Source organism: Aquarana catesbeiana, linkage group LG12 (assembly GCF_042186555.1).
Source record: "Aquarana catesbeiana isolate 2022-GZ linkage group LG12, ASM4218655v1, whole genome shotgun sequence".
NCBI lineage: Eukaryota > Metazoa > Chordata > Amphibia > Anura > Ranidae > Aquarana > Aquarana catesbeiana.
Window position 1 is genome coordinate 227,056,406 of NC_133335.1, and position 24,921 is coordinate 227,081,326.

At 46.9% G+C, this 24,921-nt stretch overlaps 1 protein-coding gene across 2 annotated transcripts in view; it reads left to right on the forward strand.

Annotated features, from left to right (window-relative positions):
- Nucleotides 1-24,921, forward strand: part of RPTOR (regulatory associated protein of MTOR complex 1) — a 267,094-nt gene that overhangs the window by 132,600 nt on the left and 109,573 nt on the right. For both annotated transcript variants that reach the window (XM_073606845.1, XM_073606844.1), the window contains exons 4-5: nucleotides 4,295-4,453; nucleotides 20,764-20,910. In XM_073606845.1, the coding sequence (XP_073462946.1) occupies nucleotides 4,295-4,453; nucleotides 20,764-20,910 (306 nt within the window). The remainder of the gene's footprint in view (nucleotides 1-4,294; nucleotides 4,454-20,763; nucleotides 20,911-24,921) is intronic.

The following is a 24,921-nucleotide window of genomic DNA, read 5'->3' on the forward strand; positions in this document are numbered from 1 at the left end:
GTCAGTCAGAGGGTGGTGTGTCCCTTTAAGCAGTTGAAATGCGTTTTGTATCTTTGATTAGCGCAGGCCTTCATTACAATAAATACAAATTAAGTCAATATTGGATGAATCGGCTTCCAGTATCGAAAAGACGTTTAGAAATAACCCTTCGTGCTGCGCAGAGCGAGTGGGCTGCAGTCAGGTGCAGCAGACGGAAAAACTGCCACTCGCAGCAAAATTAGGTCAAGTGCTTCTGAGAACGGATGTTTAGGAGACAAAAGCTACCGACGTCTAATAGTTGGTAGTAAGCAAAGCCATCTGGTTGGTACATTGTGTACGGAGCTCGTTAGCCACTTCTTGCCCGCAGTGCGCGGCGCAGTTGCCTCGTTCGCTTTACAGAACAGGATGTGAGATTCAAGAGCCGTTCCAGAATCAATAAAATTACGTTTTCTGCTCCAAGCAACAAGTAGAAGGGACCCTGCGAATGGTCAGCGTTACCCAAAGGACGCAGCAGCTGCGCCGACAGCTGCGCCACCCGGTTCCTGACTAACTGTAACTGCCCGGACGTAGTTTGTAAGAAAATAGTGCAAATCGGTTTTTAATTTTGATTTACAGCGGAATTCAATGCACATTTAAAAGTCCATACAACAGAATGAGGGCGCCACAACTCAAGCTTAGTGAACCTTTAGTATCACAACCAGAGTTTAGAAAGTATAGCCAACGCGTTTCAGTGTAATGAAGATTAAGTAGATCCAGCATGGGTTGGCTGTCAGACAAGCAGCCCAAGCTGGAATCGCTTCATCTTCATTTCCCAGAATTTCCTGTCCAGTGTTATCGTACATGGCCAACTTACAAGACCTAAAGAAGGATTTGTGAGCCCCAAAAATGTGTCAGTATACTTGCTGACCATTTGTTTTGGATAGTAAACCACCTTTTCAGTGCTTACCGTGAACCGTAAAATCACAGCACAAAAGTCCACAAGGGCACAGTAATGGTCCAACTTCTGAAGGGCCTCCATCCATGGACCTCCCCAGTTTCTGAGAGGGGCAAGGCCAAAGACAGGTGGACCTCACTTCTTCAGGACCTGTGAAAGCCGATCCTCCAAATACTTGGTGAGGGCTCTTTCAAAAAGAGTTTTCCCAGTTGGGGGAAGGGAACATGATCTGAAGGACGCAGATGCTCCCCTCAATAGTGACACGTCGGACACTTTTGACACTATTTTGAGACCATTGACATTTATACAGCAATCAGTGCTATAAAAATGCACTGATTACTGTGTAAATGACACTGGCAGGGAAGGAGTTAAACAGTAGGGGGCAATCAAGGGGTTAAGTGTGTTCCCTCAGTGTGTTCTAACTGTAGGGGGGATGGGCTCACTAGAATGTGACAGATCACTGCTCCCGATGATGGAGCAGTAGATCCCTGTCAAGTTGCCAGGCAGAACAGGAAAATGCCTTGTTTACAATAGGCATCTCCCCGTTCTGCCTCTCCGTGTCACGATCGAGGGCCACCGCCGGGCACACTCGCGCGGTGGGAGCATGCGTGCGCACCCACTAGCCCGCGATTTAAAGGGGACGAACAGAGCAGTACGCCCATTTGCGCAGCCGTGCCATTGTGCCGACATATATCATCGTGCGCCGGACGCCAAACGATTAATAAATGTTAACATTGGCCTCTATTCTCAGCTGCATAAGGGGCTTAAAGAGGTGGGGGTAAAGAAACAGCAGTACACTGATCTTCCCAGTAAAGAGCTGTGCAGGGGGGCGTCAGCACAAGTCTGCCCATTGGAGGACAGGCAGCCTGTTCTCCCAGCACAGTCAGAAAGCTGGCCACGTTGAAATGGATGTGCTCTCATCCCTAGTGTGGTCAGTTTAAAGTGTTAGGTCAACTTTTACAGTTTTTCTGTATAGGTAAACAAACACCGGACTCCCTCCACCCCCCCCCCCCCAGCAGTTGGACATCCTGATCTACTTTTTTAACTCAGTACAAAGACGCTGTTCTCTGTGCTGTTCTCTGCCACCTCTGAATAGCTTCTGTTTTTTCCTTCTTTTTTTTTTTTTTTAAATTTGTAAAGCGTAGATTCTGTAATGACTTTGAGCCGGAGGGATATTGTATTTCATCTTCACACGTACCAGCAAATGAGGGGAGTGGGCACGCAGCTGACTATCGGGAAGAGCTCTATATTTTGTTAATTCAGTTACTCAATAACATTTTATATCTGGCAATCTGTGCAGATCCTCCCCTGGGCTCCCCCTGCGGGGGGAGACTCGGCCCATTCTATGGGTTCATTTCATTTAGCAGCAAAGCTTTTATTTCATGCAAGCGTTTACTGACTAGAAGAGAAAGCAAGAAAGGGAAACGGGAACCGACCGGCCACCCGCCAACAAAATCTGTGAAATGAATAAAGATCTATATAGAAGAATCGGCACCTCCTTCTTCCTACTGGTGACCCCTCTAGTGATATAAAGATCTATATAGAGGAATTGGACCCTCCTCCCTCCTCCTGGTGACCCCTCTATATAAAGATCTATATAGAGGAATAGGCACCTCCTTCCTCTTACTGGTGACCCCTCTAGTGATATAAAGATCTAATATAGAGGAATTGGGACCTCTTTCCGGTGACCCCTCTAGTGATATAAAGATCTGTATAGAGGAATCGGGACCTCCTTCCTCCTGCTGGTGACCCCTCTAGTGATATAAAATCTATATAGAAGAATCGGGACCTCCTGCTGGTGGGCCTTCTAGTGATATAAAGATCTATATTGAGGAGTCAGGACCTCCTTCCGGTGACCCTTCTAGTGATATAAAGATCTATATAGAGGAACAAGGACCTCCTTCCTCCTGCTGGTGACCCCTCTAGTGATATAAAATCTATATAGAAGAATCGGGACCTCCTGCTGGTGGGCCTTCTAGTGATATAAAGATCTATATTGAGGAGTCAGGACCTCCTTCCGGTGACCCTTCTAGTGATATAAAGATCTATATAGAGGAACAAGGACCTCCTTACTCATGCTGGTGACCCCTCTAGTGTTATAAAGATCTATATAGAGGAATCGGGACCTCCTTCCTTCCGCTGGTGGCCCCTCTAGTGATCTAAAGATCTATATAAAGGAATCGGGACCTCCTGCTGGTGGCCCCTCTAGTGATATAAAGATCTATATAGAGGAATTGGAACCTCTTTCCGGTGACCCCTCTAGTGATATAAAGATCTATATAGAGGAATCGGGACCTCCTGCTGGTGGCCCTCTAGTGATATAAAGATCTGTATAGAGGAATCGGGACCTCCTGCTGGTGGCCCCTCTAGTGATATAAAGATCTATATAGAGGAGTCAGAACCTCCTTCCTCCTAAGGCTGTACTGTGCTCATGTGCAGTGTGAACCTCCAGGTGGACCCAGCAGAGCAGGAGAAGTTAGTGTGGGGTGCACAACAAGGAATGTCTTTGACAACACCACCCATCCCACCCCCCCACTCCAAGTCTGGTGGCTGCCTAACCCTACACATGCTGTAATGCTCCACCTAAAAGTGTGGAGCTGGAAGTTTTCAGCTGCAAGGCAGTTGCAATGCTGGTCAGTCAAGTGGGTTATGGAGGGCTGTGTTTGTTTTATAATAAAAAGGATAGGGCCCATTTTATGTCCTCTATACGCTGTTGCGTATCACTCCCAGGTGATGACATGCCCCCCCCTCCCCAATAGCCTCGTAGCTCAGCTGGATTAGAAGATTGGCAGGTTGCCAACTCACTGCTGGGAGATGGGAGCAGGATGAGCTGTACTATGAATGGGTGGGCAGAGGGCTGATAAAACGAATTTGAATGTAGTTTTTGTTGTAAATATTGAGGATGAATTCCTCCACAGTGCCTGCAGCTACAGAAGTTAACAAGGACTTTTTTTAAAGCTCCCCTACTGCTTGTCATTGTGTGTTAATCTTTTAATGCCCATAGCCTGGTCACATGTCTGCTTTAAAGTGTCAGTTTTCTATCAGCTTTGGAATATCAGCATTTGGTTGAGGCTTCTGGTGCAGGAGAGAGTTAGGTTTAAACCATCTAGTTCATTTACAAGCTTATCTGTGATGGACTGTAATGGACTTTTATATTTATATTAATGCCATATGATGTGTGTACCTAATTTTGCGTCTACTGTCCCTTTCATTTATATCTGTGAAGTTTGATGCTGATACGTCAGAGTTCTTTTTTTAATTCAATAATTTTTCTGTTACCTGAAGGGTTTCCTGGGATCTCTCAGAAAAGCAGAGCTATACTTGTAATGTGTTGAAGTCTCAATAATCACATTTTTTTTTTTTTCTTCTTTTGTTTATCAGGCCCGCTACAAGCAAAGCCTGGACCCCACTGTAGACGAGGTGAAGAAACTCTGCACATCCCTCAGGAGAAACGCAAAGGAGGAGAGAGTGCTTTTTCACTATAATGGACATGGCGTCCCACGACCCACTGTCAATGGCGAGATCTGGGTCTTCAATAAGGTGCGTAGTAGAGCTGCATGATTCTGGCCAAAATGAGAATCACAATTTTTTTTGCTTAGAATAAAAAGATCACGATTCTCGTGACGATCTTTCACATTATACAAAAAAAATGGGCTAACTTTACTGATTAGTTGTGTTTTTTTAATTTCTTAATTTTTTCCCAAAAAATTGCATTTGACAGACTGCTGCGCAAGTACAGTGTGACATTAAAGATTGCAACAACCACCATTTTACTCTCTCTGGTGTCTACTAAAAAAAATATATATATAATGTTTGGGGGTTCTAAGTAATTTTCTAGCAAAAAAAAAATGATTTTAATTTGAAACCAACAAATGTCAGAAAAAGGTTAAGTGCTGGTTCACACAGGGGCGACTTGTCAGGCGACCTAGCCGCCTGACAAGTCGCCTCCCGTTCAGTATTATGGAACCGTTCTAATAGGAGCGACGCAAGCCGCTCTGACTTAGAAAAAGGTTCCTGTACTACTTTGGGGGCGACTTGAGGCGACTTGCATAGACTTCTATACAGAAGTCGTTTTGCAAGTCGCCGTGGAAGTCGTGTGCAGGTCGCCTCGGTGAGGCGACCTGCAAGTCGTGCTGCCCCTGTGTGAACCGGGGCTTAGTGTTTAAGTGGTTAAAATGTTTTCACTTACAAAGTCTATTCCATTGACAAATTGTTACAATGTTTATACTTAAGTTCAATTGATAAAGAATGTTTTGATTCTTGGCAGACTGCCCAGTTTTTTTTTCCTCTTCCTTTCTTTCTTTTGAGGGCTGTGGCTTCAGAAGAGCAGAGAATTCTTTAGGCATAGAAAGAATTGTGAAACACTTTAGTCAAGTTCGCAATAACGATTCTTGACGATTAATTGTGCAGCTCTAGTGCGTAATGCTGTGTTCGTTGGACTTTCTTTTCCTGGCATAGAAGAAAAACATGATAATTACTAAGTTAATTTGAACTCGAAAATAAAGACAATCTAGAGCCAATTTTATTCAACCACCCTGGGGTGCCTTCTGGGTTCTTCAGGGGTGCCTTGGCAAAATGCCTAAAAATTACACAAATTGCCCAAAAATTGTCAACAAGCCTGTGAGTGGATCAAATCTGCCTTTTTGTTACACAAAGTCACAGGTTTTTTATTGTGCAACCTTGAGCACCATGTGGGCCAGCCACTGGCATCCTAACGATCAATGATGTCATAATTTTCATGAGGACGACGTCTGGCGCCTGCACAGTATCCTTGTTTGCCCCTCAGCACTGGTGTCACGTTGGTGGATAAAGGAGAGAAGATGAATACTAGAATACTAGTCAGTACCAGTTTGCAAAGGTGGAGGAAAAAAATTGCCTATAATGTTGGGTCCGCCCCCATGTGTGGCTGCTGCTGCAATATGGAAAACTATTAGTTTTAGTTTTTAACATTTTAGAATGGGGTGCCTTGAGATTGTGCATAATTTTATCCGCTGCTCTCTTCTCCCCCTCCCTCCCTGCCTGTCAGCTTGGGAGTCTGTAACATTAATATTAACCCCTGTAAGGGGTTTTCTATGCCGGGGGCAGGGCTATTGGCCAAGTGACCGCCATAATTAGCTGTCACAGCAGAAATTAGGTGAAGCCTTCCTAACGAGCCCAGAGGACTGCAGACCTCAGATCAGCTCAGAGACTACACCGATGGAGCCCCTTAGACATAGAACTCTCAGGGGGATTAACTGTCCAGTATCTACCAAACCCTAAAATATCAATTTCGGGAAGGGACTGCCCCACGTATTCACACCTCTGCTCACTATTACTTTGCTCCCTATTCCTCTCATGATGAGAGTCTCTTCCAGACTGGTTCTGAGTCTCTGGATCTGAATGCGTTTAACTGCGGCACCAGAACCCACACAGGACCGGTGTTTACTGAAGTTTGCTCCTTCGGAATGCATGTAAGGAGGACTTTACTCCCTCCCAGCCAGAGAGCAATGCATGCCGCTGTGTGTTCTGCAGGTCAATAAGATCCCAATTGGTACTTCTTAAAGTGGTTGTAAAGTCACTTCTATTATATTCTTTTATCCTCTGTTTCAGGAACATATTAAAAACAGTGTGTTTGTTTTTTGTTTTTTTTTTTAAATAATTTAAGCGCTGCTGTGCGGTCGCATGTCCTCCCTTTGCTCTCCTTCTTGATCCAAGGAGTACAGTGGGAGGGGCTGATATTCCCCTTTGATGTATGCAAGCTAGCAGAGGGAGGACATGTGACCCCACAGCAGAGCTGAGCAAAGGAAGTATTTAGCTTTATAATATAAATAAATAAATACACATACACGCACTGTACTTAAAATGATTGTAAAGGTTAGTTTTTTTTTTTATTTTGTAAAATAACAAACATGTTATACTTACCTGCTCTGTGCAAGGGTTTTGCACAGAGTGGTCCCGAGCCCCCTTATCCAGGGTGTCCCGGTGGTGCTCCCAGCTCCACCTCTTCATCGGGTGCCCCCATAGAGAGACGTTTTACATGGGGGCACATGTCCCGCTGCTGCATCCATTGACACAGACAGCAGGACTCGGCCCCGCCCCTGGCTCCCGTGTCACTGGATTTGATTGACAGTGGCACGCCAATGGCTCCTGCTGCTATCAGTCTATCCAATGAGGACTCAAGACAGCGGCTGGAGCTTCTGGGCTTGTGCTCATCTCTGGAAAGATCAGTTTCAGATAAGAAAATGGGGGCTCGGGGGGGGGGGGGGTGCTTGGGGGGACTGCAGCACAACAGATTTTTCACCTTAATGCACAGAATGCATTAAGGTGAAAAACCTAAGGGTTTACAACTCCTTTAATATGTTCCTGAGGATACTCAGTCAAGGTGGGAAGAGAGGGGCGTGGGGAGATTGGGTTCTCACACACAGACTACAGAAGAGACAGGGGGAGTTGCAGAGATGCTGAAGAGAGAGCTGGAAGACGGAGGCGCGTAAACTGACCACACTTTCGGAGATCGGCAGCCATGATAAACGTGGTCAGCTTACCGAAGGGAAGACAGGAACAGGCAGGATCATTGTACAACATAAAAAGGGACAATTCACATGGCAAAAGCACTGTGCTATGACTCGTGTCCTAAAGGAACAGGAGCATGTTTTCTTTTTTGTTTTTTTTTTTGTTTAGGGTTATAATCAAGTTTTAACCTCTTTCTGTGGGTTGTCTTGTTGACAGATGCCTTCTGCTGAGGGTACATTTATCTATGTTTCCCCTGTGACAGGTCACAGGTCCAACCAATTAGAAGGGGCTCTCACTGTCGCCTCCCATCCCCTCTAATGATCAAGAACCAATTAAAATGTTTCTTAATCATGTGACCATTTCACCCACAACAGGCTAGTTGCTTCATTTGCAGAATATGGCTTCAGGAAGCCGATGCAGCTGCACTCTGATGATGACAGTGTTGCCGCCATTGTTTAGTATTGGGATTGTCAGATAAAATTCCAGTATTCAAAGCAAATAATACATAAAAAAGGTACCAAATAAAAGCCTTAGACTTCCTCATGAAAACAGTACAAGGAAATTTTTGGCATGTGGATTAATAACAAAGTTGCCTGACACGGCTGAACGTGACCTAGGGCTCAATCACCTCTGGTCACAAAGGGGTTAAATCCATTCGTGCAGAGTGTCGTCTTTAACAAGATGGCCGCTCTGCCGCCTGTTTTGTTAGAAGCAGAAGCAGGCGTTGATCTAGTGCCCATTGTTGCTCATGCGTCCGCAGCATCTGTGCAGTCATTAATAATGGAGGATTCCCAGGCCAGCGCAGTGCGAGGGGGTTTTGGCAGACCTTGTACCTGTGTGTGGGAGCCGAGCGCCGATCCACAGCCGCTCCTTTCATTAACGAGCACTGAAACACCTGCCTTCATCTTTGCTTTAATCAGGATTGTAATCGAATGCCGGGGATGTGAAAGAACTTTAACCATCTCCTGTCCACGTCTTGTCCTTCAGTCAGATCCCGTCCGTGGCACTGTACACTGAATACAGGACAGTGAATGTGACCTCTGCAGGTTCATGTCGTGTCACTGAGCTGTAGTTCATTATGACAAGGGCAGAGTAGGCGGCTGCCTGGGGCCCCATATTCCAGGGGGGACCACTGGAGATGCTAGAAATTCTGTTATATTTCAGAAGCATTCACTGTGGTCAGTCCTAGCTCTGCAAGTCTCTTTTTATTCCTGAAGGAGGTCAGTAAAAAGCGGCCGGGTTCAATTTATGGTGTGTTAGAGATACATGACCCTAGAACTGCATCATACAAAAGGTATTGCAAAAGCAACAATGAATGCACATTTATAATCCATGAGATTGATTTCAAATGCTGATTTGCAGATCCTTCATACTTAAAAGTGGTTGTAAACCCTCCATATCCCCCCGGGAAGTGACTGGCCTCAGGTGATACACAGAGATGAAACAAATCCTCCTACATAGGTTGTAACTGCTCGTCTGCAGCTCTCTCTCCTCTACAGCCTCCCTAAGCACACATTTTATGCAGCACATCTGCTCCAGAAGGCAGGGGAATGGGGATCTGATGTCAGACACTGCACAGCATAGAGAAGAGAGCTGGGAGTAACCTGGGACCTGAGTGAAAGGAAAGGTTACACCCCTCTTTATGTTGTGGCTGTCAATCACCTGCTGTGTTTAGGAGGGGGTACGGGTAGGGCTGTCTACCAGGATCCCCTGACGTCTGCATAGACTGTTTAGAAGTTACTCATGCAGAAGGAGAGAGCAGACGGAAATGACACCTAGTGCTTTGGGTACATACTATAGAGGGATCTGCTTTGTTCATATTTCATGTCTGAGGTTTACCACCACCTGAGGGGGCCTTAATGCATGAATACACAAGTGCAGGGACCTGTGAGCTAAAAACAGACTGGAGAACAAGATGCCATTAAATGTAGATGTAAAGCCTGTGACACAGGGTTACTGAGCTCAGTGGTAGCGCCAAAACAGTGAGTTTACTCCACACTAGATGTAGTTTTCAGGGCTTTCCTGCCAACTTTTATTTAAAAGAGAGTCGCAATTTATACAGGTATGTCTTCCCACACGGGATTCTCGCCATCACTGCAACAAACAAAACATTCAGCATCCAGGCTCTCTTGTGGCAGCTTTACTGCTCCGGGTACCTCTTCAGGATCTTCCTGACCATCAGTACCTTTTTGGACCTCCTGACCATGAAACACATCCCAGTGTTTATGCACAGCTGCTGCACCTCAGCTCTTCGTCTTCCTTACAGCTTCCTAGCTGCTCAGTCCCTCATGGACTCTCTCTACACCTTCCTATCTGCTCAGTCCACCATGGACTTCTCTCTACACCTTCCTTGCTGCTCTGTTCTTCATGGACTCGCTCTACACCTTCCTAGCTGCTCTGTCCTTCATGGACTCTCTCTACACCTTCCTAGCTGCTCAGTCCCCTATGGACTCGCTCTACACCTTCCTAGCTGCTCAGTCTCCATGGACTCTCTCTACACCTTCCTAGCTGCTCTGTCCTTCATGGACTCTCTCTACACCTTCCTAGCTGCTCAGTCCCCCCATGGACTCGCTCTACACCTTCCTAGCTGCTCAGTCCCCCATGGACTCGCTCTACACCTTCCGATCTGCTCAGTCCACCATGGACTTCTCTCTACACCTTCCTTGCTGCTCTGTTCTTCATGGACTCGCTCTACACCTTTCTAGCTGCTCAGTCCCCCATGGACTCGCTCTACACCTTCCTAGCTGCTCAGTCCCCCATGGACTCGCTCTACACCTTCCTAGCTGCTCAGTCCCCCATGGACTCGCTCTACACCTTCCTAGCTGCTCAGTCCCCCATGGACTTGCTCTACACCTTCCTAGCTGCTCTGTCCTTTATGGACTCTCTCTACACCTTCCTAGCTGCTCAGTCCCCCATGGACTCGCTCTACACCTCCTAACCTTTTTCTCTCTCTCTCTCTCTCTCTCTCTCTCTCTCTCTCTCTCTCTCTCTCTCTCAGGCTCGGGCCTTGGCCTGTCCCGACCTGGACACCATGGTGCACACCGTCACCTCTCATGGCTCCCTTCACACACGGACCCTTCTCGGGAGGGAGTATGGCTCTGAGCTCTTAGTCTGGCTCTCATAGGAAGCCAGCACACACCTGTGCCGTTGGTTTGCTTTTTTCTTAGAAAATCTGGTGTAAACCACCATTTTAAACAGTGGCACGGGATTACCCTGCCACAACCCAAATGCCAAAATCAGAAGTAATTCAACATTTAGGTTTTCATTTTCAGTTCTTTCATCAAATATAACCCGGTGATCCTGCCATGGAGGACTTGCTCATGCACTCCCTGTATGGGGTGATGACAGTTTCTCAGATGTGCCCCTGTGTTTTACAGCCTATCATATGAAGCACTGGTGGATGTTACAAGCGGGGCCTACGTTGTGCAGACATGGTCCACCGTTGTCACCATCAGGAAGCCGATCCCAGCCAATGATATGCAGCCGATTGTTATCCAGTTGGGGCTTAGCTCTACTTTGATCTAACATTGATAGTGTTATCAGTGATTACAGATATATTGTTGTTTTTCAGTAAAATGGCACGCTGAACCATTCCCATCGCTCCCCGGACCATAGGAGCTTACAATCTAAGCCCCCTGTAGTGCTAAATTTGCATACAGTAGACGAGTTACGGGAGAGTCAGTCCAGTGTGTATTTGTTGGGGGAAGGGGGGAGCACCCAGAGAAATCCAACAAAAGACCAGAGACAGAATACATACTCCATGCAGAGAGCTTCCATATTACAGAATAGAGGGCGCTATTTCCAGGTTTAAACGCGCTGATGAGGGGGAGTGGCCACTCAGGTTCCTGGACTGTAAGGATTGTACACCCTAAATCTAGAGTTCTTTCCCCCCCTCGTTCCTCGGAACGTGCAGTGGGCTCATGTGACGCTCATTTAGCGACGTTCTGGTACAGTTGTCACACTTCTGGCCACCATGATTTTCTTTTTATTTAAAGTAAATTGTTTTTGCACTTGAGGGATCTCCTCCAGCTGCTGTCATTTCCCCTCCCCCGGCCCGCTCTTCCCTAATATAATACATGAAGCAATTTGTCTGAGAGTGTGTTGGAGTGTTTGCATTTCTTGTGATTGTAAATCCTACTTTATCCAGATTCTCCCAGCCTCATTCCTGTACTGCCGCCTCGTCCCCTCTGATTTCCCGGGTGGCATGGCGGCTGTGCCGAGCCAAGGCTCCAAGTCTTTGAAAGTCACAGTAAAACGCTGGTGGCGCGTCTCTTAAGAGAGCGCTTATTGCACACTAATCCTTCTGCTGCCTTCAAAAGGCATCAGCAGCGCTAATCAGATTATGGTCTTCTCTATTGCACAACGTGCGGGGGGGTTAACCCTTCCATGGCTGGCCGTGCAGCGGCTTACTTCCAGGCCCCATGGGCTTCATATACTTATAGATTTATTAAGAAAAACAGTGCAGCTAAACATGGAATATGAAGTTCAGTGTGCAGAATAATAAGGAACTATCACGTTAGTCTTCTATACGAAGAATATGGTTTGGACTGTCCTTGATGAGTATGGACTGTCCTTCATTAGGAACCAAAGCCCTCTGTCCCCATTACCTCCTCCAGTGTCCCTGTTTCTCCCTTCAGCATCCCCTTTTTCTTCTCCAGTGTCCCCCTTACCTTATTAAATGAAAAACATATATTCCCCTCTTTCCTCCACTGGCGCCCCCCTTTCCTGCGCCCCCTTTTCCTCCTCCTGGCGTCCCCTTTTCCTCCTCCTGGCATCCCCTTTTCCTCCTCCTGGCATCCCCTTTTCCTCCACCTGGCGTCCCCTTTTCCTCCTCCTGGCGTCCCCTTTTCCTCCTCCTGGCGTCCCCTTTTCCTCCTCCTGGCGTCCCCTTTTCCTCCTCCTGGCGTCCCCCTTTTCCTCCTCCTGGCGTCCCCCTTTTCCTCCTCCTGGCGTCCCCCTTTTCCTCCTCCTGGCGTCCCCCTTTTCCTCCTCCTGGCGTCCCCCTTTTCCTCCTCCTGGCGTCCCCCTTTTCCTCCTCCTGGCGTCCCCCTTTTCCTCCTCCTGGCGTCCCCCTTTTCCTCCTCCTGGCGTCCCCCTTTTCCTCCTCCTGGCGTCCCCCTTTTCCTCCTCCTGGCGTCCCCCTTTTCCTCCTCCTGGCGTCCCCCTTTTCCTCCTCCTGGCGTCCCCCTTTTCCTCCTCCTGGCGTCCCCCTTTTCCTCCTCCTGGCGTCCCCCTTTTCCTCCTCCTGGCGTCCCCCTTTTCCTCCTCCTGGCGTCCCCCTTTTCCTCCTCCTGGCGTCCCCCTTTTCCTCCTCCTGGCGTCCCCCTTTTCTCTTCCTTGTCTCTTCTAGCCCCCTTTTCTCTTCCTTGTCTCTTCTAGCCCCCTTTTCTCTTCCTTGTCTCTTCTAGCCCCCTTTTCTCTTCCTTGTCTCTTCTAGCCCCCTTTTCTCTTCCTTGTCTCTTCTAGCCCCCTTTTCTCTTCCTTGTCTCTTCTAGCCCCCTTTTCTCTTCCTTGTCTCTTCTAGCCCCCTTTTCTCTTCCTTGTCTCTTCTAGCCCCCTTTTCTCTTCCTTGTCTCTTCTAGCCCCCTTTTCTCTTCCTTGTCTCTTCTAGCCCCCTTTTCTCTTCCTTGTCTCCTGTGGCACCCCCCGGCGCCCCCCTTTCCTCTTCCTTGTCCCCAGTGTCCCCAATTCTCCTCCGGCATCCCCTTTCTTCCTCCTTGTCTCCTCCGGTGACCTCCTTTCCTCCTCTAGCTTTACCCACATTTATTTTGTGAGGTTTCCTAGTAAACAAAGCTGAAGGTATTTGATGTTATAAGATTTCCATCATAAGTATTGAACACGTCACCATTTTTCTAGGTAAATATATTGGTAAAGGTGCTATTGACGTGAAATTGTCACCACATGTCGGTAACATCCCATGCAATCCATACATACAAGGACACCAAAACAAATAAGTTCAGAAATGAAGTTCTGTGTAATAAAATGGAAGGACACAGGGAAAAGTATTGAACGCGCCAACTGAAATGTATTTAATACTTGGTACAAAATCCTTTGTTGGTAATGACAGCTTCAAGACGCCTCCTGTATGGAGAAACTAGTCACATGCGTGGCTCAGGTGAGATTTCGGCCCGTTCTTCCACACAAACAGTCTTCAAATCTTGAAGGTCCCGTGGGCCTCTTCTATGAACTCTGATCTTTAGTTCTTCCCATAGATTTTCTATTGGATTCAAGTCAGGTGATTGGCCGGGGCCATTCTAGCAGCTTTATTTTCTTTCTTTGAAACCAATTGAGTTTCCTTGGTTTTGTGTTTTGGGATCATTGTCTTCCTGAAATGTCCGCCCTCGTTTCATCTTCATCATCCTGGTAGATGGCTGCAGATTTTTATCGCCATTCATATTGATATGAAGTTTGCCAGTACCGTATGCTAAAAAAACAGCCCCACCCCCACCATGATGTTCCCACCTCCACCCCCTTTTGGGATGGTGTGCCATTTGATGTCCAAACATGGTGTGTATTATGGCATCCAAAGAGATCAATTTTGGTCTCGTCTGACCAGACTATATTCTCACAGTATTTCATAGGCTTGTCTAAATGTTGTTCAGCAAACATTTAAACAATCTTCAACATGCTTTTTCTTTAGCAATGGAGTCTTGCATGGTGAGCGTGCGTACAGACCATGATGGGTGCATTACTAATTGTGTACCTGCTAATTCCAGGTCTTTCTGAAGCTCTCCACAAGTGGTCCTTGGCTCTTGGACAACTCTTCTGATAATTCTTTTCACTCGAGGAGCACCTGGTCGTGGCCGGTTTATGGTGAAATGATGTTCTTTCCACTTCCAGAATATGGCCCCAACAGTGCTCACTGGAACATTCAGAAGTTTAGAAATCCTTCTGTAACCAATGCCATCAGTATGTTTTGCAACAATAAGGTTGCAAAGGTCTGGAGAGAGCTCTTTGCTTTTACCCATCATCAATTTGCACTGACAAGGGGCAGGATTGCTTTCTAATTACTGATAGATTTCAGCTGGTGTCTTGGCTTTCCATGCCTTTTTGCACCTCCCTTTCTTCATGCGTTCAATACTTTTTCCCTGTGTCATTCCATTTTATTACACATAACTTTAATTTCTGAACTTATTTGTTTTGGTGTCTTTGTATGTATGGATTGCATGGGTGGTTACCCACATGTGGTGAACATTTTCATGTTAATAGCACCTTTACCAATAGCTTTACCTAGAAAAATAGTGATGTGTTCAATAATTATTTTACCCGCTGTATATATGTATATGACATACCTGGCCGACGCCACTGGAAATCCCCAACACTCTCCACCATCTTCCGGGTCTCGTGCTGAGCGGAGCGGCTTATGCATTGTGAACACCGGAGGTCAGCCGTTTTTGGCACGGGCGCCATTCACAGGATGCTTTTCAGGTTTGTGGTGGTGTCACCTCCTCACCACCCAGAAGCAGGTGGAGATCACCAGAGGACTGCTGCAGGAATTTCCAGCTGAAGTTTGGCTTTTACAGTACAGGACATGGGCGAGTATTCATAGACCCGAGTTATAGACCGCTAGCTTCACCGGGTTAGACACCGGCAAGGTTTTGGAAAGGCGCCCGGCTGACATAGGAACGTTTGTGAGGTTGGCTTTTGATTCATTCACTTTTCTCCAGTTTTGGATATAGATGTGTGTGTGTATATATATATATATATATATATATATATATATATATATATATATATATATATATATATATATATATATATATAATTTTTACTTTTATATTGTGTGTTGTCTCCTATTCATCTCCATATACAGACCTGAGTGGACATACATCTATCTCCGTATTGTACGGTGTCACTGGCTCAGCCTGCATTTTTCTCTGTATTTTACGGTGTCACTGGCTCAGCCTGCTTTTATCGCTGTATTGTACGGTGTCACTGGCTCACCCTGCGTTTTTTTTTTTTTCTCTGTATTGTACGGTGTCACTGGCTCAGCCTGCTTTTATCGCTGTATTGTACGGTGTCACTGGCTCACCCTGCGTTTTTTTTTTTTTTTTTTCTGTATTGTATGGTGTCACTGGCTCAGCCTGCGTTTCTCTGTATTGTATGGTGTCACTGGCTCAGCCTGCGTTTATCTCTGTATTGCACGGTGTCACTGGCTCAGCCTGCGTTTTTTTTTCTCTGTATTGTACGATGTCACTGGCTCAGCCTGCGTTTATCTCTGTACTGTATGTGTCACTGGCTCAGCCTGCGTTTATCTCTGTACTGTATGTGTCACTGGCTCAGCCTGCGTTTCTCTGTATTGTATGGTGTCACTGGCTCAGCCTGCGTTTCTCTGTGTTGTACGATGTCACTGGCTTAGCTTGCTTTTATCTCTGTATTGTACGGTGTCACTGGCTCGGCCTGCGTTTATCTCTGTATTGTACGGTGTCACTGGCTCAGCCTGCGTTTTTTGCTCTGTATTGTACAGTGTCACTGGCTTAGCTTGCTTTTATCTCTGTATTTTACGGTGTCACTGGCTCGACCTGCGTTTCTCTGTGTTGTACGGTGTCACTGGCTCAGCCTGCGTTTTTTTTTTCTGTATTGTATGGTGTCACTGGCTCAGCCTGCGTTTCTCTGTATTGTACGGTGTGTCACTGGCTCCGCCTGCGTTTTTTTATCTCTGTATTGTACGGTGTCACTGGCTCAGCCTGCATTTATCTCTGTATTGTACGGTGTCACTGGCTCAGCCTGCGTTTATCTCTGTACTGTATGTGTCACTGGCTCAGCCTGCATTTATCGCTGTATTGTACGGTGTCACTGGCTCACCCTGCGATTTTTTTCTCTGTATTGTACGGTGTCACTGGCTCAGCCTGCATTTATCTCTGTATTGTATGGTGTCACTGGCTCAGCCTGCGTTTATCTCTGTATTGTACGGTGTCACTGGCTCAGCCTGCGTTTATCTCTGTATTGTACGGTGTCACTGGCTCAGCCTGCGTTTATCTCTGTATTGTACAGTGTCACTGGCTCAGCCTGCGTTTATCTCTGTATTGTACGGTGTCACTGGCTCAGCCTGCGTTTATCTCTGTATTGTACAGTGTCACTGGCTCAGCCTGCGTTTTTTTTTTCTCTGTATTGTCCAGTGTCACTGGCTTAGCTTGCTTTTATCTCTGTATTGTACGGTGTCACTGGCTCAGCCTGCGTTTCTCTGCATTGTACGGTGTCACTGGCTCAGCCTGCGTTTAGCTCTGCATTGTACGGTGTCACTGGCTCAGCCTGCGTTTTTTTCTCTGGCTTAGCTTGCGTTTATCTCCGTATTGTACGGTGTCACTGGCTCAGCCTGCATTTAGCTCTGTATTGTACGGTGTCACTGGCTCAGCCTGCGTTTCTCTGTATTGTACGGTGTCACTGGCTCGGCCTGTATATGAGGTGTGCAGTTGTGTTTACTGGCAATCTCCATCCAATTCACTTCTGTTCCATGAAGGGTTACCCTTGATTTTTGCGGTGAGTTCTGTTCTGCCTGGATGTTTCAGTTAATTAAAACGTGGAGAAATGTGAGTTCTGCTCCTCAGCGCTGTCACTGTTTGTTTTATAAATTCCCATTAACTCACTGCGCCATTTGCATGATAAATTCAGACTTTCCTCTCCAGTCAGGATCAGGGAAGAACTTCATTTCATTTTGTTTATAGAACTCGACTTTGTACTGATTGTGTGTATGGTCCGGTCTCTGCGATGTAGAATGGAGGCGTCTCCCCCGGGGTCTGGTAACACGCAGTTCCTCGCATTAGATGCACCGCTACCATCTGCTACCATTTGGTTTAAATGGAACCCCAACACTCTTACTGAGCTCCATGCATGTCAACTCACTGATGTGCATTGCGCTGTGCTGAAGCAGCACCAAATTTGGCAAGCTGCAATGCCTGTCCTTGGGCAAGGTGCGTCGGGGTGCCATTAATATGAATGGCTAAGAGGTAGGTGGTAGAGGGGTGCTGGAGATGGACTTCCACGGGTTATCACATTGCAGACAATGACCCTGCATTGGGCAGCCCACCACAAAGATGAGGACCCCCCCAGAAGAGGACTTTCACCCTTTCGACTGGGTACAACAAATGAGACAAAAGACAGCAAACGCATTTCACGGGCCACTCAATCTTCATCAGGGCTGGGCGAAGGCTGATTATCAAATGGACTCCAAAGTTCTCCTAAGCCGACTGACATGCAGACAGAGGATGTTATATACCGCAGTCCGTGTCGAAGTGTTGAGTAATATTCTGCCATTTCACCCAGCCCTGATGGAGGATTACGGGGCCCCTGAAACGCGTTGGATGTCTTTCAACCTGCTTGTTGTAACCAGTTGAACAATAAAAAACGTTTAACTCTCATGGACTTTTCATTTGGCGCGCTTCTTGGCCTATTACACTCAGACTCATATGAATAGTACAGTACAATCACACTTTTGCTAGACCCAAGTCGATGAAATCTCATAAGTTTTAGCATGTTAGCGTCATTTCAAAATGTTCTTAAACTTTTCAAATCTTCAGCTTTCATGACCCTATTCTCTGGTGATCCTGCCATGGAGGGGGAGGTTCAGACACTTCCTATTGTGAGGTGACAACACTGTGGTTAACCACTTCTGGACCGCCCCCTACGTACATTTACTGCAGTGTGGCCGCCTCTCTGTGCGAAATCACATACCTGTACATGATTTCGCTCTCTCTGGTCTGGGGTGCACACGTGCGCCGCCGGCAACCAGCTCCCCGCTGTGATTGGTCACAGCGGGAGCCAATCAGCGGGTCTGGCAGACCCGATTTCCACCGGGACCCGCCGATTGTTCCTGAGGAAGACAGAAAGGCGGTTTTCCTATGTCAACAAGGCAGATCGCCGTTCTGTGACAGAAGTCAGATCTTGTGTTTCTGCTAAGCAGGACCGCGGATCTCTGTTGCCTTACAGTACAAGCACCTCCCCTACAGTTCGAAAACTCTCCCTAGGGACACAACACTTTGATTGCACCTGATGTTAACTCCTTCCCTGCCAGTGTCGTTAGTACAGTGACGGTGCATATTATTTAGCAATGGTCACCAAAAAAGTGTCAAAAGTGTCGCCTGTTGTCCGATTTGCACGCCGCAATGGGCGCAGTCCCTCTATAAGTTGCTGATCGCTGCCATTACTAGTTAAAAAAAAAAAAAAAATTTCCATAAAAATATCCCATAGTTTGTAGACACTATAACTTTTGTGTAAACCAATCAATATACACTTATTGGGATTTTTTTAACAAAAATATGTAGCAGAATACACATCGACCTAAATTTATGAAGAAATTTGATTTTTTTTTTTTTTAAGTTAATTATTTATTTCTTTTTGGTAAGTTTTATAGGAGAAAGTTAAAAAAAAAAAAAAAAAAAAAAAAAAGTAAAAAGGACATCGATTTTATTTGGGTACAGTGTCGCATGACCGCGCAATTTTCAATTAAAGTAATACAGTGCCGTATTGCAAGAAAATGGCCTGGTCATGAAGGGGGTAAACCTTCCGGAGCTGAAGTGGTTAAAGTGTGAGGAGGCATGTCTCACAGCAGGTGATCGCGGGACTCAGGTACAGCGGGGTGATCGTGGCACTAAACCCCCCCCCCCCGGTCCCGCTGTACCTGAGTTCCGCGATCACCTGCTGTGAGACATCAGGTCGCCGCTTTACCAGTGCAGGGATTTGAAATCCTTGCGGCTTTCTCTCTTCTTCAGCGCTGACAGGACGGGCTGGGCTGGTTCTAATATAAAAAAATAAAATAATGTGGTTGCATAAGTGTGCAACACCCTCTTATAACTCGGGATTTAGCCGTGTTCAGAATTAAGCCATCACATTCAATCTCATGTTAAATAGGAGTCAGTACACACCTGCCATTATGTAAAGTGGCTCTGACAAGCCCCAAATAAAGGTCAGCTGTTCTAGTAGGTCTTTCCTGACCTTTTCTTAGTCGCATCCTACAGCAAAAGCCATGGTCCGCAGAGAGCTTTCAAAGCATCAGAGGGATCTCATTGTTAAAAGGTATCAGTCAAGAGAAGGGTACAAAAGAATTTCCAAGGCATTAGGTATACCATGGAACACAGTGAAGACAGTCATCATCAAGTGGAGAAAATATGGCACAACAGTGACAATACCAAGAACTGGACATCCCTTCAAAAGTGATGAAAAGACGAGAAGAAAACTGGTCAGGGAGGCTGCCAAGAGGCCTACAGCAACATTAAAGGAGCTGCAGAAATATCCGGCAAGTACTGGCTGTGTGGTACATGTGACAAAAATCTCCCGTATTCTTCATATGTCTGGGCTATGGGGTAGAGAGGCAAGATAGAAGCCTTTTCTTACCAAGAAAAACACCCAAACCCGGCCAAATTTAGCAAAAACACATCTGAAGTCTCCCAAAAGTATGTGGGAAATGTGTTATGGTCTGAGGAAACCAAGGTTAAACTTTTTGGCCATAATTCTGAAAGATATGTTTGGCAAAAACAACACTGCACGTCACAAAAAGAACACCATACCCACCGTGAAGCATGGTGGTGGCAGCATCATGCTTTGGGGATGATTTTCTTCAGCAGGAACAGGGGCCTTCGTCAAGGTAGAGGGAATTATGAACAGTTCCAAATACCAGTCAATATTGGCACAAAACCTTCAGGCTTCTGCTAGAAAGCTGAACATGAAGAGGAACTTCACCTTAAAGGATGACAACGACCCAAAACATACATCCAAATCAACAAAGGAATGGCTTCACCAGAAGAAGATTAAAGTTTCGGAATGGCCCAGCCAGAGCCCAGACCTGAATCCCATTGAAAAGCTGTGAGGTGATCTGAAGAGGGCTGTGCACAGGAGATGCCCTCGCAATCTGACGGATTTGGAATGTTTTTGCAGAGAAGAGTGGGCAAGATGTGCCATGCTGAGAGACTCGTACCCAAAAAGACAGAGCGCTGTAATAAAATCAAAGGGTACTTCAACAAAGTATTAGTTTAAGGGTGTGCACAATTAAGGCAACCATATTATTTTAGTTTTTTATTTTCACTTCCCTCCATCTAACAGATTTCAGTTTGTTGTTCAACTGAGTTGTACAGTTTGTAGGTCACATTAAAGGTGGAAAAAGTTCTGAAATGATTTATCATTTTTTTACATCACAGAAACCTGACATTTTAACAGGGGTGTGTAGACTTTTTATATCCACTGTATAGTGTGCATGTCCGGCACACCCGGCATGCTTCGTGGCAGTCAGAGGGATAAACCCGGGAGGACTCTTGGGACAGCCAGCTGCGGCTGATCCGCTATGTCTGATTCCTCCGCACCAGTGAGCTCTCTTTATGTTGGTTGGGAAGCAGATAACTTACCAATTACTTTCTTCTTCTTTGTTGTAGAATTACACACAGTACATCCCGCTCTCCATATATGACCTGCAGACCTGGATGGGCAGCCCCTCCATCTTCGTCTACGATTGCTCCAACGCAGGGCTCATCGTCAAGTCTTTCAAGCAGTTTGCTCTGCAGAGGGAGCAGGAGCTGGAGGTAAGACACACTGAGCTCTTATCCTAATTGAACTGCATTTAGCTGGCTTATTATTATTTTTTTTAATTATTATTATTTGTTTTCCAAAATGATAAAAGTGGAAAATTTCTGTTGTTTAAGGCCCCTTTCACACGGGGCGGATCCGTTTTGACAGACTCCGCCTGCTCAGCGGGGGATCGGTTTGTTGATCCCCCGATGAGCAGGCGGTTAACAGGTCCGTCTCCGCTCACTGCGCTGAGACGGACCTGTCAGAGTCCCGCTCTCCGCTATTTGGAGATCGGATGAAAACGGACAGCCTGACGGTTTTCATCCGATCCGACCTGCTGGACGTATGGCGAACGTATAGCCATATGTCTGTTTTTAGCGGATCTTATCGGATGCCAGGCAGGTGTCAGCGGACACATATCCGCTGACATCCGCCTCCCCATAGAAGTCAAGGGGTGGCCCGGAGCCGCCTAAAAAAAAACGGACAGGCGGATCCGATTGGTCAGATTGTGTGGAAGGGGCCTTAAGGCCAAGTTCACCTTTTTGCAGTATGTTACATGTTACTCCTGTATGTATGTAGGGAGTAATGTGTCCAGGTAATAAGTGTATGGGGGGGATGTAGAGGAAAGGGAAATATATTTGGGGGGTAAAGGAAAGGGAAGTCTATGGGGGGGGGGGGGGGGGGATGTAGAGGAAAGGGAAATATATTTGGGGGGTAAAGGAAAGGGAAGTCTATGGGGGCGGGGGGGTAGAAGGGAGGGGAAGAGTTTCTGGGGGGGTAAGGGAAGTCTATTGGGGGGGGTGTGAAGGAAAGGGAAGAGTCCCTGGGAGGGGGGGGCTAAAGGTAAGGGTAGTGTATTGGGGGGGGAGGGGTTGCATTGGAAGCACACAGGAACTCATACTGACCCACAGCAGACATGTGCAACGCATGCAAAGTCGGGAACTTCCAGTGGGGATCCGGACGCTCTAATACAAATCTTGGGCAGTTTATGCAGGGGAGAGCTTAGCCCCACCCCACACCTGCCTCCAAACATTCCTGTTGGCAATCACAAATGTGGACACTTCCTGTGTTTGCATTCGAAGGCCCGCCCATTTCTCTTACAATGGAGAACTTAATGAATAGGAGGGATTGTAGAAAGCCGCAGATTCAAGGGGGTATGGGTTCATTTATTTGATTGGGGGATCATTTATAACCTTTTCACCAAGCTCTCTTTGTCTCAAAGTAATGATATAAAATTATTTTTGGGACAATGTTGCATGGCAGAGTAGCTAAAATGTCATGGGAAGGTTAGATTTCAGGGGGGGGGTCGTGGTCCTCTAGATGAATAGCGCCTCCTATCTGCTGTAAGTGTGAGCACAGGTACACTACTTTCCCGACTGATTCAGTGCAGTTTTCAGAATTTCATCTGTAATGTATAACCTGAGACTAACCAGGAAGGACATACGGGATGAATTGTACATCACTGAACCCTTTGTACTGCTGTAAGTGGCCTTGAGCACCCCCTCCCCCTCCATCTCTCTGCCTGGAATTGCAGAATTGGCGTAGCGCTGCCATGTGGGCAGATTGTGTAAATTCAGTCGTGCATGGAATGTGAATGTGTCAGCAAGAGGCAGAATGCTCTGCACGTAAAATCTGCTGACATTTACAGGATCATTTCTACTTTTATTTGTCTGAAGGTGACGCAATCTAATGTAAGCTCTGTGTAGAATCCGACACCTGCTTAATGTACCTCCCTGGGGCTCCACCTGCAGGATGTCCCCCTGTAATTTCCAAGCTGTGACCCCATTTGAATACCCCCATGATTTCTAACCTGTGACTCCCTGTGTAATGTCCCTCATGATTTCCAACCTGTGGCTCCCAGTGTAATGTCCCTCATGATTTCCACCCTGTGACCCTCCCTTTGTAATGTCCCCGGGGATTTCCAAGCTGTGACCCCCCCTCTTTCCCCGTAATTTACAAGCTGTGACCCCCTTTGTATGTCTCCCCGTGATTTCCAACCTGTGACACCCTCTTTTGTAATGTCCCCCATGATTTCAAAACCTGTGACCCCCCCCCCCTTTTTTGTATTGTCCCCTGTAATTTCCAACCTGTGACCCCCTCTTTGTAATGTCCCCCATAACTTACAAGTGGTGACCCCCTTTGTAGTGTCCTCTGTGATTTCCAACCTGTGACCCCCTTTGTAACTTCCCCCATGATTTCCAACCTGTGACCCCCCCCTTTGTAATGTCCCCCATAATTTACAAGCTGTGACCCCCCTCTTTGTAATGTCCCCTGTAATTTACAAGCTGTGACCCCCTTTGTAATGTCCCCCTGTGATTTCCAACCTTTGACCCCTTTGTAATTCCCCCTGTGATTTACAAGCTGTTACCCACTTTGTAATGTCCCTCATGAATTCCAAGCTGTGACCCCTTTTGTAATGTCCACCATGACTTACAAGCTGTGACCCCCCCTTTGTAATTTCTAACCTGGTACCCCCTCTATAATGTCTCCCGTGATTTCCAAGCTGTGACCCTCTTTGTAACTTTCCCCCATGATTTCCAACCTGGGACCCCCTTTGTAATGTCCCTCGTGATTTCCGACCTGTGACCCCCTCTGTAATGTCTGATGTTGGGCAGAGCTCCTCCCACTGATACTAATGATGGGGCACTATAGCTCCCACTGACACAAATGATTCCAACTGACTCCAGGAATTTTTCTACTCCCTCTGGCCACAGTCTGCCCCCCTCTTCCCTGAAGTCTGAAGGACAGTTAAGTGCCCCTGTCTTTATAAAGTTTAGAGACCCCTCTCCTCAGACGTAGGCATCCATCCTCCAGGTTTGGCCGTCTATTGCTCTTCAGTTCTTGGAAGGTGAGGGGCCTGATCCAGAGTTCTTCCTGCTCGGCGGTTCCATATCTCAGGCCTGATGTATATCGGCTGCGCGGGGGATAATTATTTCATACAAAGAATTGTTGTCAGGAGAGTTTTGCTGTTTCTATGATTTACAGACTCCTTCTCCTGCACCGCCTCGGGCTTTCCATCTTTATGAACAAGAAAAATGGAGTTCTCATTGTGCTGCTGCGGTTTCTCAGAATTTCCTTCTTCACACCTCTCTTGTGGCGTTACTAAGGTGGTTCTGTGTCCGTCCCGAGCCGCTGTTCCCTGCTATCCACCCGCTGCTCCATTTCCCATCCATGCATATGTATGGGGGAGGGAGAGTTTTCACTGAGCATTACCTAATTATGAGCTCTGAGAATTCAGTGAGAGCTCATTTATTTCTCGGCTACGAAGACCTGCATCCGGCGCTGTGCGTTCGCCTATAATTGGCACCCAAAGCATCCAAATGATTGTAATCTTGCTCACTTTCAAAACAAACATCTAATTTCAGAAGAGGGTATTAATAAGGTCAGGAGAACTGCTCCACAGCGAACTAATTCCAGGAGCCGGGGATGGAAGACTAGGAGGGAAGGGGGAGGACAGCACTCCTATTTGGAGGCCTGTGTACTCCCTGTGATAAGTAAAGGGAACCTCTGGCTGGCTTTTTTGGCATTTAAATATATACCTATTCAAAAGAGCAGACTTAACATCTCTGCTTCTTTCTTGGCAGCTCCACTAACTCTGTCCCCTCCCCCAGAAGTGACTCGGCAGGTTATTTCTCCCTACCTCTCCCTCTGAGCAGTGACAAACTTTTCCTGCTGCTCTTTCCCAGCACTAAATCAGCAGCTAAGTTTCCCCCTCAGTGACTCACCCTGCTCCTCCCTCCCAGCAGTGACTTAGCTCTGATCCCCCTCTCAGCAGCTCTGCTCACCCTGCTGCTCCTCTTCAGCAGCTCTGCTCACCCTGCTCCTCCCACTCGGCAGCTCTGCACACCTTGCTCCTCTTCCCTCTCAGCAGCTCTCCACACCCTGCTCCTCTTCCCTCTCAGCAGCTCTGCTCACCCTGCTCCTCTTCCCTCTCAGCAGCTCTGCTCACCCTGCTCCTCCCTCTCAGCAGCTCTGCTCCTCCCTCTCAGCAGCTCTGCTCCTCCCTCTCAGCAGCTCTGCTCCTC